Raw genomic sequence first — 12518 nt, 5'->3', positions numbered from 1 at the left:
AAAATCATTAATATAAACATTTAAGATTAAGTGTGATAAACAATTGGAACAACCTTTCGCTTAATCGGGACAGTCAACATCTGTTAAAACAAAGTTTTCGTCCCACAAAATGAGCTTAATGCTATTCTTACGTCCGTTCAATCTCAGTTAACTCTGGAACCCAAACCTACGTAAAATACAGAATACACTTAAGTTACACAATAAATCTGAATCAATAAACACGCTTTAAGTGTATTTGATTCCTCGACGAATACTTTAAAACTCCACTTAAAAGAAACTATTTTTTATTAGCGTAAAACATCATAAGCAAAAAAATAGTAAAAATATTTTGAACTCGTATTTTCTGTAACTCAACTGTCAGAGCTGACAAACGAATACAGGTAAATATAGGCACGGTAGCTTTATAAATCAATACAGTTTTCCAGCAATAACACATAAACAACTACTTTTTAGAGATTTTTGTGAAATTACAAAACATATTTTTATTGTAAGTTATTTGTTGTTTTTTCACTGTCAAATTAGTCACAGTACTATTAATGTTTTATCACTTACAAATTGGATTTTTCTTATCAGATTTGCAATTAAGAACTTATTGGGAAATTCGAAATACCTAATAACTTCTAACTGAGTACATATTTCAGTACTGAAATACTGAGTACTGAAATACTGAGTAATGAAATATTAAATTGATATTATACGGAAAATACGAAAATTATACAGAGTTTTCCTCTGAGTGTGTTATTTTCGATAAAATAGTTGTAGTTAGTAATGAACTTTATTGCCTTGAGCTTTTAGCTACTCCTTCGGCGAATATTCATTACAGGGTTTATATCTAGAGTGGCAAGTCTGTAATTAGACTGATGAAGAAGATGCTGATGATAATGATCATTCTAAAACTGAAAATCATCAAATTAGATAAAGTGTACGAAGCAGAAAGTGAATTGGAATATAACTCTGATTCAAGCGAAGAAAGTAATGAAAATTCTGGTGATCCTATGTTACAGGGTAATGTAACTAAAAGTAGAAAAAGAAAACAAGTTAGTTAAAATCTTTTCTAGACCAATAGGACAACCCCTTATACATATAGCAGTATATAAGATAACTAACACAAATATGACTATATAAACCATTACGCTTGGTATACCTGATTTAGTCGAAACAAGCTAATCATACAAATGTGAGGAAACTCTGGGTAAAAGATGGCGCGATGATACAGGTTTCAAGAGTAACAATGAGTTACAAACGATTTCTATTTTGTTAACATGCCTTCGATTAGATCATAGATCAACGAGAATGAACGAAAAACTACCGAAAAGCGGGTTGCAAATACATCGTACTTGATGGATTTTTGAAAAATTATAAGAGTAATTATAGGTGGAGTGAGTTTTGCTCTGCCATTTAACGTTTATTGGATACCTATAGGCAACGAAGTATAGGATGAAATTATTTGCCTTTTTGGATGTAAAAACGCTTTTTACTGAATATGCAGAAGATTACTGTGACGTAAGTAACTCGCCTTCACAGACTAGTTCATCACTAAAAATGGTCCAAGAGATCTCTATCAATAATTGGTATAATTATTACACCAATACATAAATACGACAATACAAACTTCCTGGAGACAATATAGTAGATGAGGCTTCCTTGAAGAAACGTGAAAAATGTGTAACATGTGGTCATGCAAAGAGCATAAGCACAATAATAAGACGTCTTGTAAGTGAAACCTCCAAAAACTATTTAGTATCAATTACCAAAGACCAGGACAAAACTTTTTACATTAATATTGAATTAACATTAACTGATTTTTTAACGAAATTATGTCGCAATTACCACCTTTACAGCAATTACAACAAATATATTCATAATATGAAATTATATTGGACTAAGTGATCAAGATCTGAGCAATTTGTGTCATAAATTAGAGAATAATGAATGAAAATATTTTGCAATTTAATGAAATTTTCTGTAAAACTGCGTTGTGATGTTTCAAAACGAGGATTTCCTATTTTGATCCTCCTTGTATAATGTATGGACTGTAAGTCTTTCAAGTATCCGAAGATCACTAGTTTCACTATATATAAGTAACCAGTTAATTGACCAACCCAATTCTCAGTCCATATTCTGTGACTATCACACTTTAATTAGACTTTATGCGTTGCTTTTCTGTGTCTGGCCTGTAACCCGGTAATTCCCCTTACATTTCCTGCTTATCTTTGCTATAACACGTCAATCCGCGATTAAAACTCATTTAAAGTTAAGGCTACTCATCTTAGTTAATTTTACAAGTAGTTTTATATTATCTATTGACATCAAAATTCGAGACAATTCTATTTAGATCTCCCTCAGTTCGCTTTCTGAAGAAGCACGACTTTCTGCTTCGCTTCTATTCCAATTTTTTTTTAATTGAGACCTGTAATTTTTCTTTGTTCATTAATCATAATTTTCATAATTTGTTCTTTGTTTTCATTAAGTAACAAATTCTCACTTCTTTAGAGTTGTGTCTCACATTTGGGTTATATAATAGTAAAGAAAACTAAAACCTCAGGTTGAGTAATCTATAAGAATAAATAGTACGGGCAGTGAAATAGAAGAATCATCGATCACGATAAGGTAACTAAACAATAAAAACATTATCTCATCTTACAGGTATCATTTTCACTATTGATGATGGATGCATTATCTCCTGGCACTTACGTTGTTATTGAGAAATTTAGTCATTCTGGCAGATGACAGCAAAAACTCAAGCTTGCGAATTTTCCTCAAGTTCTGCTTTTGCTAAACACCGATCGATCAGAGTAAGTAGAAGATTCTTCCTGAAATCACACGAGGTGACTATTCACAGATATTTTACTACCATTAAAAAAAATGAATAGGTCTTAGTAGCAATGAACACTTTAGTGGTACAGAAAGAAAACAATGTGGTGAATTTGCTAAAGCTCGTAACTGTAAAAAAATTTTTGGAAAAGAGTTAATGTAAAATAAAACGCGAAGCAAACCATTAACAAGCACTTAGCCATGAGTACGCAATTCGACTTTAAGGTTGGTTTTCAAGTATCGGTGAGGAAATTGCCTGATAAAAGAAAGGAACTACAAATATTGCAAAAAATTGAATAAATAAGCATTGTTCCAAAATTTTAGAAAACTTATTGGTATTTTTCAAACATTAATGTTTACTGAAAAAACTTTGAAGAAATATAATTATTAATCTACTTAGTAATTATTATAACAAATCATAGATTTCTTCCTACATCTTTCATATCTGCTACTATCTCGCCCACAAACATTATTCTTTAATTTTATATTTTTCTGCTTAACTTCTTTCTTAATATCCTCGTTTACAGCACAATGCTTTCAGAATTGTCTCCTTACCGGTTATTATACAAAATTGGATTGATTTCTTGATTATCTCTCATCTTATCATCAACCCAACAACACACCAAACAATCTGTCAATATGTTACATACTTATATTCTTCGTAGAGAAATAGGCACTAGAACATACATAACTACAGATAAATAAATAGAAAGTTACGCCCGTATCGGTTCAGGTAATAAATTTCATTCGGGAATCGTGCAGTTAATTCCCACTCCCAGTAGGTGCATCGATTTTATGACATCACGTCGACGTCCTCAGCCAACGTACAAGCGAATCGTGATTGAATTTTACGTTATCTATACAGAGATGTCCAACAACGCGATTGCCTCCGCAGACAAAATGACACCGCTACCCATCTGACGCCTTTCAGCGCACCCGCGTTCGTTGTTGCCGACGAATCGTTCTTTCGGCAGCATAAAGGTTCAGTTTGCTATTTCAATCGACCCGATATTATCTAAAATCGTAGAAACAATGAATCCTCCCGTGTTAATTCCGAATAGATTTCAATAAATTTCAATCTAAATAGAATTTGCTTTTGTACTATATAACTTAAATATACACCATTTTATTAGATGTAAAGTTAGTATTTAAAACATATAGGTAAGTACTGTTTATCCAAATGTCATAAAAAGATATCTTTACAGCTACAACTGCTCTTCGCATTAACCATTATCATCATGACATCATCATTTTGTGATGTGTTTAACGTTTTTGTTGTTTCTGAAAATATTTTACTTAGAAAAATGTGTAAGTAAGAATGACATCACATTTAATTACTTACTTTTATTACATTCTCTTTTAAATGACTTCATTCAAATTTAAATCAAAATTAATATTTCTTCAATGGTATAATGTAACCAAGTATTTGGTCTGCACGTGTAGGTCCTCCTACGGTTAAGTTTGAGGTTCTACGACCTTTCGCTATCTGTATAGATAGATAGGCTTAGGCGAGTGCGTGCGTAAAAAAAAGAAAAACCCGCGGCGACGACGCACAAAGAATTCGGTGTACGAATCGTCGCTAACGGAGCTACGGCCCACGGAATTTTAATCAGTCAAAATGTTGACAAGGTCGACGAACCCTCGTGTAATTAATTCTGGCACCCGTAAAGTGGTTTCCCATACAGCTCTTTGTCGAATATTATCAACAAATTCCTATCTCTTCTTGAATAAGTAAATCGATTTAAAAAAAAAATAAATTTAGGCATGGACAAATTTTTACACTTTACACAAACCTCGAATGGAATTAGCAGCTTTTTTATCGTCATCCGAGATGGTACCGGTTTGATGTTGTTGGTGCTGTTGTTGCGGTTGCTGTTGTTGTTGCTGCTGCTGCGAAGGTCCAGGTGTGTGAGAAGCGGACGAGGTCGAAGAGACCCTTGTCCCATGCACCAAAACCTCCCTGGCACCTTCTATATTCCAGTTTTCACTACCGGTATAGCACGGGTCCATTATACACACATGTTCTTTCAAAATCCGTGGTGCCAGCTAATCGTAGCATGGCAAAAAAAATAAAAAACTTTTCTTCTAAAGGTTTAATCAGGTTCACTCTACCCTTTCTTTTTTATTATTGTACCTTAAACGTGTTACACACGATTCACGCCACTATATTATAGCAAGTCTTTTTTAGTATTGATAGCAAGGACACTGAAATGACCTGAAACATCTGAAAAAACGATCGGCGGAAAGAAGGACAAAAATCGAACTTTTATTCTTCCGGACGCGCGTTGTATCCACGCGGCGATAAACGGCTGGTCGTACTGTTGCGAACGCGTTTGAGACCGTGGTCTCTGTGTATTTTTTGAAAGTTCAACGACCCTGCGCTCGCGTATGTCAATAAAAGGCATCGCCATTTGTGGACACGTATACAACCCATAAAATTTTGATTCAAATTATTACATTAAACAATTATTTGAGTTGTTTCTCCAATATCGAGTACTAATTAAAATTAGTACTCGACGTTGTTGCGTAATATTTAAGACTATAGTGTGTGTTATCAGCTGTGATGTTAATGATACCTATAAATAACTTTTATGATAATGTCTAAAGTGTTCATTCATTCAAATTTATCTAGTTTTTAAGAAAATTTTTGACTTGAAAATAAGAAGACTATCAACAAACATGCGTTTATTTGTCTTGTAATAGTGCTCTATGAGTAGGTTAAAAGTGAGAAAAAAGAAAAATTCCAACTCCGAGCTATTTATATGACATATCAGTACACGTGGAGCGGCACATAGCCGGCTTTTGTTTATAGGGATCGCAGTAATCCGCAAGCGTTTGGAGGAGCGGCTGAAGCCATTGAACCCGAGGTTGTTCACCGCCAAATATGGTTGAACCACAAGCGCTACTGCTGGCTCGTCGTTGTCGTACCAACAGTTAAACGCAGAACAGAACTCGGGATCGAATCATAATAATAATAATAATAATGATGACAATAATAAGTACTAATAAGAGGAGGGAAAAATGCGAGCAGAGGACGAGGTCGTCTCCCGTTCGTTTCGTTAATTATTAATATACGGCGGAAAAGTAACGCGCCAACGCGGTATTATTTTTAACCGGAGTGAATGACCGATTATGTATACGCGATAGCGGTGAACAATAATAAAGATTGTCGTTATCGGTTTTGGAGAGGACTTTCCACACAGATTTCGCACGAAAAAAAAAAATTTAAACCGAAATGATTTTATGTAAAAGAACGTTTTAGCAGCATTTAAATAGAAAATGAAATCACCGACAAAGAATGTCGCAATCGCAATCATCGCAATCACCGCAATAATCGCCGCCACCGCCACGCGAATACCTACACATCACATTATTTCAGTGTCCGGGTGACGCTCATTTCTAATTGGTAAAGAACTGTTACTTGCGCTTCCTTCAATGCATGCACTTTTCTAAACGTTTTATATAGATACTCAGTCCCGGCACTTCAACGCGGCCACCGTTTCACGACGATCGAGCGCAGACCGCGCGCCCGATCGTCCAACGAAATTAATTGGCAGAAAAAAAAAGGGGGAAAATGAGAAGAAACGACGTGCCGATCCCGGAAAAACTGATGAGCACCGTGCGCGCACTTCCACCGCGTTCGGCGTCCCGACCCTTTTTATTTCGGTTTTGTTTCTTTTATTACGAAAGCGAGCAAAGGAGAAGAAGAAGAACGGACGGAACGGTCGCGTAGCGCCGCGTCCGAGTCCGCGCCGACATCTTCCGTCCTCGTCGTCGTCGGAGGTGATGGCCCAGTGACGTACGTCCCCACTTCGATACTCGCGCGCGTTCAGCTTCGGGTTCAACGACCGTCCGCTGACGCTGATTCCGACGAGCTGATGAGCGCAGCTCGCACTCAACGGTCGCGATCCGACCGGATCAACACGAACTATTGCCAGCCTCTATACGAAAATTTATATACGATATTAACTATTAATTTAATTACCGTATTTTCTCGAATGTAATCCGCACCTTTTTTACAAATTTTATGTGCTCTAAAATCAAATGCGGATTATAATCGGGTGCGGATTAGATTCGCAGTCGTATAGTTGCAATTTGGAAAATAGTAAAATAAAATCACATTATAATAATAACACTTTGTTGGGTTGGGTTGGGTTGGGTTAGAACGATATTTACATTTTTATGTATCATGTTCTTCCCATATTACGTCATCTTCGGATCAATACAGATCAATTCGGATTGTACAAAACTTCTTAAATGATGTTATAATATTGTTTTCAGGGATCGTTTTCCATGTCGCCTACACTCACTGAACAAGTTCAGAAGCTCCTTTAATTGCTCCCGGTTTTGTTAATTCTCGAGTTTGTTAATATTCATATACATACACAAGTTGTAGTATGGATGTTATTCCACCAGGTATTATTATTATGACAAGAAGTCTAAACCAAGGGCAATCAGTCTATGATTAATTAATATCCTTATTTAATAATCCTCCTGGTCTAAGACTCCATACTTGTGTTAATCATTCCATCATCAGCTTTTCCATTATCCATCCTTTTTGTTGTGCCTTAACTAGGACATCGTTCAGGAAGTCTTTCAGATTTCACAATGATTTTTTTCTCAATATTAATAATGACAGCAATTTTTCCCTATCACTTGTTACTGCGCATCAATGTTATGCGCAATTTTTCGCAACCACTCGTTTATAAAGAAATTTCCCACACACCTCTTCTTTTCAGTGTGTAATTGGGTGGCAATCCAGATATACTACCATTTCGTTGACATTTACAGTTTGAGACAAATTGAAATTTTCTTAAAAATCATTAGGAGCTTTTGGGAAATTGTAGTTCTGCGCCTCAACGATAACACCATTCGGCGCATAAATCCCACAATCCAACCTTTGCTAGTATTAAAAGTTTTTTAGTCCCTCCTTTCGTTTTTCTTGAGAGAACTAGAAAACTGCCTGGTCAATTTCATGAAATCGTCTCTTCTTTGGCCCGGTAAATTTTTTGCACGATGCCTCACAGTCTGCAATAGCTACCTTGTCTTTCCGCAACAGCCGCAATGTTACTCTCATTAACAGCAAAAATTGTACCAGCTTTTCAATTTCTTTAACGCTAACTTAATAACATTTCTTTAAACTTTGCTGTATAGAAGAACCTTTTAGATTTTTGCTACTTTTTTTTTATAATTACGCTATTATATGTATAATTAAGCACACACCACATTCGAGCTACTACGAGGGCAGTATATGAACGGAATTCGTGCTAGGCATTACTATTTATTTTTAAAATTATATTTATTTTCCAATTTTTTCTGGCTTGATAAATTTAAAGCCTAGTCTAATAAAAACTCGTCGTAAGCAAGGTTTCTTTAGGTGCATCAGCGTCAGTCAACAGAAAAAATATATATTTATGGTTAACAACAAACATCGCATCGTTTTGGTGTTGTCGAATTGCTCAAAGAAAGATGCGGATTACATTCGCAAACTAAATTTTTTTACCACCATTTTTAAAATCGGGGTGCGGATTAGATTCGAGTGCGGATAAGATTCGAGAAAATACGGTATATGTTTTAGACACTAAACATATAGGGTGTTTTGCACTTTATGTCTAGAGCTTTACAATATTTTTCATTAATCAGAGTAACTAAATTATGATCCAGACTTATTTTATAGCATTTTATTATCTGCCCGGATTTTTTGAGCTACAACTACCATTTAATATCACATCTACTCATATAAAACACTTATACATAATGTTTCTGTTAAAACTTTTTTATTGTGTCGCAACGTTTCGTTTAAGACAAATACCTAATATGTGGAAGATTGCAGAGGTAATTATGATATCTAAGCCGAAAAAATCACCATATGATGTGGCTTCATACAGACCAATCTTGTTGCTTCCAGTAATCTCAAAACTCTTTAAAAAGCTTAAACCATTAATAGAACAAAACCAACTTATTCCTGAGTATCAATTCGGATTTAGAGAAACACAGTACAATTATCAAGTACACAGAATATCTGATCTGATAGAACAAATTCTCGAAGGCAAAAAAATTGCTCTGCTATGTTTGTTGATGTAGCCTAAGCATTCGAAAAAATATGGCATAAAGCTGGTGTTCGACAAGGTAATGTATTTGGGCCAATTCTGTACCTGGTATACATAATAATAATAATAATACTTTATTCCTCCATTTTACCAAAAAACTGTAGAGTGCGTCAATTTAACAATAATTACATTGTGATATAATACAAATTGAATTCAAACATTAAATTAGAAAAATTAAAATTAATTGTAGATTTTGATACTCTGGTACAGAGCCGTCTTCTAAAATCTTAATAAGGTGCGTTTTTGGTGACACCAAATAACAGTTCGCCTTCCTCCGAGTGTCTCGAGGATGTGATATCATGTCATATTTTTTGAAAAATTGAAAGTCATTCTTCCTAACTAATACGGGACGTTCCAGAATATAAATTCCATACAAGGTAGGTATTTTATAGTCTTTAAAGTAACTTCTAGTATTTTTTAGACCAAAGATTGCTCTTACACACCTCTTCTGTAGTATGAAAATTCTATCTATACCAACATCACGGCCCCAAAAGACAACTCCATATCTTAGTAAGGAATGAATATATGCATAATAGGCATTTAATGCTGCCTCAATTCCAGGTGATCTGGAAATAACCCGAATGGCATATGAGAAATGACTGATCTTGCCAGCAAGGGAATCAATATGATTGGTCCAAGACAGAAACGAAATCTTTTCAACACTGGCTATCTCAGTATCCCGATACCTCGCCTTGATCTGGTCAGAGCATAAGTGATAATTAACAATTTTCGTTTTTTTTATACTTAACTTTATGTCGTGCGCTTCAAACCAATACGCAAGTTTATTCAGAACATATAAACGATCTGCCATGATGGCTGTTGGTGATAATATTCAAGAGGCCACAAAACAAACTGCAAAATGGTGTCCATATGTTGTCCACATGGACGAGAAAATAGAAAATTAAAATTAATGAAGGCAAGTCCGTTCATGTTAACTTTACAAACAAAAAATTAGTTGATTTATCACCAATCACAGTTAATAATAACATCATTCCATATGCAGACTCAACAAAATATCTCGGTATACACCTAGATAAATAACTTATCCGGGGGATACATACATATAAAGAAAAAACTGAAGGAACTGTGCCAAAAAATGCCATATTGAAGTTCGGTAGTCTTCTAAAAACCAATAGGCGACCAGAAGTTTAGTCACTTTAGTTTTTAAGAATTTAATATAGATAAACCAATGGTTGGTCAATGATGACTCAATGATAATTTTAGAGTTATTCACAAAAAGATACAACCTCGTTTTAGAAATAGTGTCATTAATAGTAGGGACCCATGAAAACAAATCCTAAGTAAAGCAATTTGCCAAATTATTATTCAACGGATAGTAAAATCTGGATTTTCTTAAGTCTAATTATGTTAAGTCATCGGTAATCGGAATTTTTTCTAAAAACGCAGCATCAATAGTACATTAATTTGCCCACCATAGTACGGCAAAATTTTCGGGATCGACATCATTTTTACACTAATATTTGTGATTAAAATTATGCCACGATTTACAGAAACAACCTGTATATAGGGTGTCCCGTATCATCCGCATCAGAGCATTCATGGTTGAAGGATGCATTATTCTGAAGCGATTTTTCTAATAAAATTTTTTCGAAAATAAACATTTCGAAATAACCGCACGGGAACTGTTTAAAATTCTGCGCTTTTGTCCAATACTGACGATTTTGATTCACGAAAAAAGTTTATTTCTCTTTGCGTGTCGAATCTATTGGTAAGTACACGTGAGAAACGTGTTTTAAACGGCGCGGCAGTCAGGCCGAGGATTGGGCCGATTACCTGGATCTGATTTACGATTTGCCATTGGACGTCAAAAAAAAATTCCCGTGCGGTTATTATAAACATTTCGAAAAAAATTTATTAGAAAAATCGTATGTATAAAATTATACAATCGTATAATGCTCTGATGCGGAAGATACGGGACATGGTGTATGTACACAAAACATATTTCTACTTTTTTCGTTTTTAGACAAATTTATAGAGTTGCCACTGTAGACACAATATGTGTCTTCTTAATAGTAAACATTTATACATGATAAGGTTAAGTCGAGGTTTGTTTTAAATTTGTTTAGATATCACCTGCAAAAATGAATAGTGATAATTTCAGGAAACAATGTAGTACAGTTGCCCTACGCATCTTAAACAAAACAAACCCAACCCGTGGAATGAGATTTTTTAAAATATATATAATCTATTCCTTCTGCAACATGCTTGAAGTACAAACTTCGATTTCACTTCTGACTTCAAAAATCTTGGTATAAATCACTATGTGTAGAATAATGAATCAACTTGAAAACATAATATTATTCTGAATAGAAAATAAGTTTCCTTTCTGGTCAAATAAGATGATATAAATTGTAGAAAGCAGTTTCTTTTTGGCAATAAACACAACCCAACATTACCATTAACTCTGCTACCTTAGACACAATGCATGGGCATGCATATTATTATTATTGCTGCTGGGATGAGGGGAGCGGCCCTTCTCGTCACCGCGACCTATAACATCTATTGTAACTTAAGCCCTCCAAAGGTTTAGGGCAAATGTAAGTTCTTGATGAACCTTGACGAACTTTACCGAAAATTTTATGTAGACGGCCTCTGGCGACGCATTCACACAGTATTAGCACTTCAACTTTGAATCTGAAATTAGCTTTTTAACAACAAAAGATGGCCGTTTACAACAACCTTTAAAAGTCTCTATCAAACTGAGTATTATCTCACATCATACAATCTTGTGGCTCACTTCACGATTGGTTCTTCTTTTAAGTACATATTATAAATACGTGCAATACTGATGTATTGAGAATAATCTAAAATAAACTATGATACTATTTTCTGGACTTTAAATGTTGTATTAGCTTTGATAACTCCTCCCTTACACTTTCGACAGTCTATAACTGCAGTAAAGCAAGTAACTTTTCTTATAATTCAATATTTCAATATCCCTTATTATTCAATTTTGTTTGATTAGTAACGTAATGTCAAATGTAGAGTAACCGAACAGTTCGTTTATGTTTATAAGATGCAAAACTTTTGCGTTTATATACATCCTAAAGAAATGTGATCAGATCATTGAATCATCCTTGCTTCCCTATCTAAACCTATCTAATCTCGTCATATGCATATATTGCTGGAAAGCATTTTTATTCATTGTTATTTCAATGCAAACTAATAAGCAGTGAACCAAACAAGTTTAAGCTTATTTTTTATGTGATGGAATCATCACGTTGAGCATTACTCGCAAACAAGGAATCTTTTTATAGCTACCAATAAATTAATACCACTACAAGTTTTAAATTACTCCTTATCGGTATATTTTTTAATGTATTCAGTTTTTTACTTGTTTAATATAAAGTAATGTATTATGCACATTATTTAGATTAAATTTATATATTATATTCTATTGGTTATGTTATTGGAAATTCATCAATTCATTACTCTTCACTGCTTCCATCTCATGATTATTTCTTGCAGTAGCTTTTAGTTTGGTGAAATATCTTACGACTTATACTGCAAGGTACTTTATTACTTCAGATTGCCATCCCTCTTTATTATTAATAGGCATGCTTTGTAATTCTC

General features: G+C 34.4%; 1 protein-coding gene across 14 annotated transcripts in view; it reads right to left on the bottom strand.

Moving 5' to 3' along the window:
- Positions 1 to 12518, bottom strand: part of LOC111425506 (Hormone receptor 3) — a 175280-nt gene that overhangs the window by 16108 nt on the left and 146654 nt on the right. For 3 of the 14 annotated variants that reach the window (XM_023059578.2, XM_071197323.1, XM_071197322.1), the window contains exons 1-2: positions 6177 to 6554; positions 4608 to 5038 (exon numbers count right to left, since the gene is read on the bottom strand). The exons of 5 other annotated variants lie outside the window; for them this stretch is intronic. In XM_023059578.2, coding sequence (XP_022915346.1) covers positions 4608 to 4824 — 217 coding nt within the window. In that variant the 5' untranslated portion in view covers positions 4825 to 5038; positions 6177 to 6554. Of the gene's footprint in view, positions 1 to 4607; positions 5039 to 6176; positions 6574 to 12518 lie in introns of those variants that run through there. 6 more of the 14 variants (XM_071197328.1, XM_071197329.1, XM_023059597.2 and 3 more) reach the window with 5 other exon arrangements.

This window comes from Onthophagus taurus, chromosome 7 (genome assembly GCF_036711975.1).
Source record: "Onthophagus taurus isolate NC chromosome 7, IU_Otau_3.0, whole genome shotgun sequence".
Classification (NCBI taxonomy): Eukaryota; Metazoa; Arthropoda; class Insecta; order Coleoptera; family Scarabaeidae; genus Onthophagus; species Onthophagus taurus.
The sequence above is the reverse complement of the archived record's forward strand: the minus strand, read 5'-3'. Positions and strand labels throughout refer to the sequence as shown.